Source organism: Vespula vulgaris, chromosome 4 (genome assembly GCF_905475345.1).
Source record: "Vespula vulgaris chromosome 4, iyVesVulg1.1, whole genome shotgun sequence".
NCBI classification, from domain to species: Eukaryota; Metazoa; Arthropoda; class Insecta; order Hymenoptera; family Vespidae; genus Vespula; species Vespula vulgaris.
Genome location: NC_066589.1, coordinates 9377501 through 9382057, shown reverse-complemented (window position 1 = coordinate 9382057; position 4557 = coordinate 9377501). Strand labels below are relative to the sequence as shown.

The 4557-nt window shown below is 32.5% G+C and overlaps 2 protein-coding genes across 2 annotated transcripts; one reads left to right on the top strand and one right to left on the bottom strand.

Annotated features, from left to right (window-relative positions):
* Positions 1–818: 818 nt before the first annotated feature.
* LOC127063037 (splicing factor 3A subunit 2) lies at positions 819–2423 on the top strand. Its single transcript, XM_050992238.1, has 2 exons — positions 819–1497; positions 1584–2423. Exons 1-2 carry the CDS (start codon positions 952–954, stop codon positions 1857–1859), a joined length of 822 nt encoding a protein of 273 aa, XP_050848195.1. The 5' UTR covers positions 819–951; the 3' UTR covers positions 1860–2423.
* Positions 1968–3360, bottom strand: LOC127063039 (60S ribosomal protein L27a). The gene is made up of 6 exons (XM_050992243.1): positions 3283–3360; positions 2928–2991; positions 2726–2823; positions 2500–2649; positions 2258–2393; positions 1968–2038 (listed from the first exon to the last, which is right to left on the bottom strand). The coding sequence occupies exons 1-5, from the start codon at positions 3283–3285 to the stop codon at positions 2265–2267; spliced, it is 444 nt and encodes a 147-aa protein (XP_050848200.1). The 5' UTR covers positions 3286–3360; the 3' UTR covers positions 1968–2038; positions 2258–2264.
* Between the last annotated feature and the right edge of the window lie 1197 nt (positions 3361–4557).

Genomic DNA, 4557 nt, shown 5'->3' with positions numbered 1-4557 from the left:
CATGAATCCTAACGGCGAATATATTTTCTCTACTCGTATGTGCCAATACCGATGGCTGAAGTAGTTAATACCAACTGCCTTTGGCATCCATCTTTACTACTTCATCTGCTAAATATCTTCTTATAGAATGGGTGTGTGTATATTTATTTATTTATTTATTTATTTATTTATTTATTCATTTATTTAGAATACATATGTACATAATGTCTGTGATTAAGACTCCCTGTTACACGATACTTGATAAATAATATTAAAGGATTATAATAAAAAATTATAAACTTTTGAAGACAAAATTTTACAAAAAAGAAATTATCTGATTACGAAGAAACATTCATGAAATAATTTATATAAACAATTTACTCAAATATCTGTTAAACATTATAAGAAATAAGTACGAAGCGACGAAAAAAATTCATAAATGCAAAAGAAAATCATATCGTCGTTTTCCGGAAGGAAGGTTCGATCAGATCTAGGGAATATGGCGCTGCAGTCGTGACACTCGATGGTCAACTATTCCCTAGCAGATTTTGTTCAGTGTTCTGTATACGTACTTACCTGCGACATACGAAAATACGAACGGTGGTGCCATCTGAAAAATATTATCCTTTGTTATCGATAAAAAAGATATTTTCTTTATCTACAGAAAATAACGTAAAGGTTCGATCGAATAAAAAAAATATAATGAATCGAGATTCATTCATAATTAATTATTTATAAATAATTACTCGTATATCGAATGACGAATTTTTAATTTAAAGGGACAAGAGAAATCGTGAATGAAAAATATATATGACAACTTTATAAACGAGTTGCTTATAAAGTTGGTAACCGTGATTGACCAGTGAAGCCATAGTCTCGTCTGAAAGAGGAAAGTTTTTCAAATGAAATAAGAAATAAAAATATCGTGAAACTTTTGAGCTCGTATTTTGAAGTTATTAAGAAACATTCACAATGGATTTCCAAAATCGACCTGGTGGGAAAACAGGAGGTGGTGGTGTAGCATCATGGTCTGAGAGTAACAGAGATCGACGAGAGAGGTTAAGGCAACTAGCTTTAGAAACCATCGACCTTAACAAGGATCCATATTTTATGAAAAATCATTTAGGCTCTTACGAGTGTAAACTTTGTCTTACGTTGCACAACAACGAAGGAAGTTATTTAGCTCATACTCAAGGAAAAAAACATCAAGCTAACTTAGCAAGAAGAGCAGCTAAGGAGGCAAAAGAAGCACCACAAACACTTGCTCCGGAAAAGCCAAGAGTCGAGCCCAAAAAGTTTGTTAAGATTGGAAGACCAGGTTACAGAGTGACCAAGCAAAGAGATCCAGAATCAGGACAGCAAAGTCTATTGTTTCAAGTTGATTATCCTGAGGTTGCGGACAATGTCATTCCTCGACACAGGTTTATGTCTGCTTACGAACAAAGAGTCGAACCACCAGACCGCAAATGGCAATATCTGTTGTTTGCTGCAGAGCCTTACGAAACGATTGCCTTTAAGGTAGTAACGTGCTTATGGATGTAAACGATTCTCTCTTTGTTACAAGTTGTATAATAATAATGATAATACTAATAATTTTATAACAGGTACCAAGCAGAGAAGTAGAAAAAGCGGAAGGGAAATTCTGGACCCATTGGAACAAAGATACCAAACAATTCTTTCTACAATTTGCATTTAAGAACGAAAAGCCATCCGTTGGCAAAGTTCCACCACCTCCAGTTCCATTAATTCGACCAGGATTACCACCGATGGTACCTGTACCTCCTCCTCCTAGACCTCCGATGTTCAATCCAGTTCCACCTCCTCCTGCCTTGTTGGCATCAGGAATGCAAATTCCACCTCCTCCACCTCATATAGCTTAATTTTAAAATTAAAAAAAACTAACTTTGAATAAGCAAGTTTTTAAATAAATAACGGTAATAAAACAATCAATGCTCAAAAGGAAGTAAATCATTTCATGACGCTTCGAATTAGTTTTTTTGGATTTTATTAAGAACATATGTACACAGTGGAAGTGCGCGCATCGAATCACCCAAGTCACCTAAAATAAATATCATTTCGTTAAAATTTTTCGAACAACATTGGATCCTAATCGTTTATAATCAAAAATATATCAGTTATGAACAATCTACATTATTTCAAGTGTTGTACGCACTCTTAAGTCCGCCCGTTCGTACTATCATCATTTTAATTAACTTATCCGACAAAACAAATGATCAACATAGCTCCTAAATAAAAAAAATATATATGTAATACGTACACATAACTTAAGCGGAAAGAATGCATGCACCACCGACTGCCTTGATCTTATCTTCCGCCAATTTACTGAAGAATTTAGCTTTTACGATAACGGGTTGCTTAGGCAGACGACCTTTTCCCAAGAGTTTGTAATATCCCTATAATAAAAAAATCTCATAAGAAACAAATCTAAACGACTCGTACATATATACATATACATATGAATGTATGAAAGAACGAGAGAAAGAAAAAATGAAGACATACCGCTTTAACCAAATCGATAACAGGTGCTTTGTCTTGAGTCTGCTTATATTGCAATCTTTTATGTTCCGGTAATAATGTCCACAATTTGTCTAAATTCAGCGTCGGACACCACTTAGTGTTACGGCGTAAATGATAATTCCTCATACCAAGCTATGGGAAAATAATTACGCGATCATTATCAATTATTATTTCTCGATACTATTAAATTTCAGTAAAACGTTCTTACCTTTCCAAAGTAACCAGGATGATATTTATCAAAGTTAATACGATGGTGATGTAAACCACCAGCGTTACCACGACCGCCAGGATGTTTTCTATGCTTGCCTGTACACATAATTAATTCATTAAGATGCATATAAACACAATGATAATACGGTTTCGTAACGAGATTTAATCTCGTAATATATTTTTTAAACAAAACAACTAACCTATACGTCCATGTCCATGACTGACATGACCACGCAGCTTCCTCGTCTTTTTCTTATGTGTTGACTAAAAAATAAATAAACATAGATGTCTTTACTTAACATCATAATTTATCGAAAACACAGTTTGAAGAAATCGATGTTATAAGACCACATGTGAAGAAAACAAAAAAAGAGAAATTACAAGTTATTTACAACATTGTGTGGCAACGTAATTCAAATTATTACGTTAAGATAAACGTTAAAATATTCTTACGAAAAAACAATTATTATTGAACGTAAATAAATATTGATTAGCTTACGGATGTTCAAGGCATCTTTGGATTGTTTTTGAAAAACACAAACGCGAAATACTCACCATCTTGTCTACGGTGCGAAGGAAGAAGCCGCGCAGAGAAACGTTCGAGTTGGTACAATAGAAGTGCTACTCAATGGATAAAAAGATGGTGGAGCTACTTGCGCACTATCTAGCGGTTAAAATATAAACTATGGAAAATAATAAAAATCGAAATAAAAATAATATTAATAATAAGAATCACTAAACCATTCGCATTGTTATAAATAATTTAAATGTACACAAGTAATTTTTATTCTTTCGCATAATCGATATTCCAAATAGCTCTTTGAACGACGCAAACGGCATTAAACATAGATCGAACGTGATTGGCTGTAAGAACCGAAACGAACACCAATCGGAAAAATTTGAAATATTGTAAGCGCCTTACGACAAATATTTTATGATTAGCAAATGAAAATATTTTGTCGTGCGATTAAATATATTTCTTATATTTATATATATATATATTATTAATATCGTGTATAAGAGGTATATATTTATTGATACAAAAAATAAACAATTTGAAATTTAGATTTTAGTAGCTACGTTCCTGCGATGGATGGTACGTACATATATACTGTGATACGTATATATATATATACGTATATATACGTATATATACGTATATACATAGAATATATAGACAAAGAGGTTAGCACACATCGAATTTGTGCGATACTACGAATCCTAAAAATTCTGAAAAGTGAAAGACAAAGAAATTGAAACGGTAAATACCTACGTATATAATATAATAGAATCTAATATCGAAAGAACGATAAAGAATTATCTTATCGTCGTTCGTTATCTTCAAACCGATTCCTCTTCCATATTTCGATATTTCTCTTTGTATTTTCTCTTTTATAAGAACTTCATGAATAAGCAAACTACGCATTACATTGTGTTTATTTCATAATTCATGATTATTAAAGTTTCACAATTTCTATTAATAAATTTTCTAACGTGGAATATACTCTTCGTTCGATTGTAATAATAATTATCGGTACCGTACTACACAACATTAAATAGATCCATATATATATATATATATATATATTGATATATATACGATATGGGTTTGTAACTAATGCATGTCTATACGAAGTGTATGTTCGAACCAAAATTTACGGTTACGATACTAGAAGCTAGTACATGGACAGAGAGAGAGAGAGAGAGTATCGATATAAATATATCAAAACATTGTACCCATTTAATTCGCTAATTCCAAAACGTGGACACCGAAGTCGACGAAAGTAAAATGGAAATATTAAAAAGGAAAGATAAATAGGAACACGTAGC

Excerpts from the sequence above, each read along its gene's own strand:
- LOC127063039 (XM_050992243.1), bottom strand. Across the intron at positions 2,824-2,927 it reads TCATGGACATGGACGTATAG|GCAAGCATAGAAAACATCCT; the intron begins GTTAGTTGTTTT and ends TTATGTGTACAG. Across the intron at positions 2,394-2,499 it reads TTATCGATTTGGTTAAAGCG|GGATATTACAAACTCTTGGG; the intron begins GTATGTCTTCAT and ends TTTTTATTATAG.
- LOC127063037 (XM_050992238.1), top strand. The coding sequence starts at position 952 with ATGGATTTCCAAAATCGACCTGGTGGGAAAACAGGAGGTGGTGGTGTA. Across the intron at positions 1,498-1,583 it reads ACGAAACGATTGCCTTTAAG|GTACCAAGCAGAGAAGTAGA; the intron begins GTAGTAACGTGC and ends ATTTTATAACAG.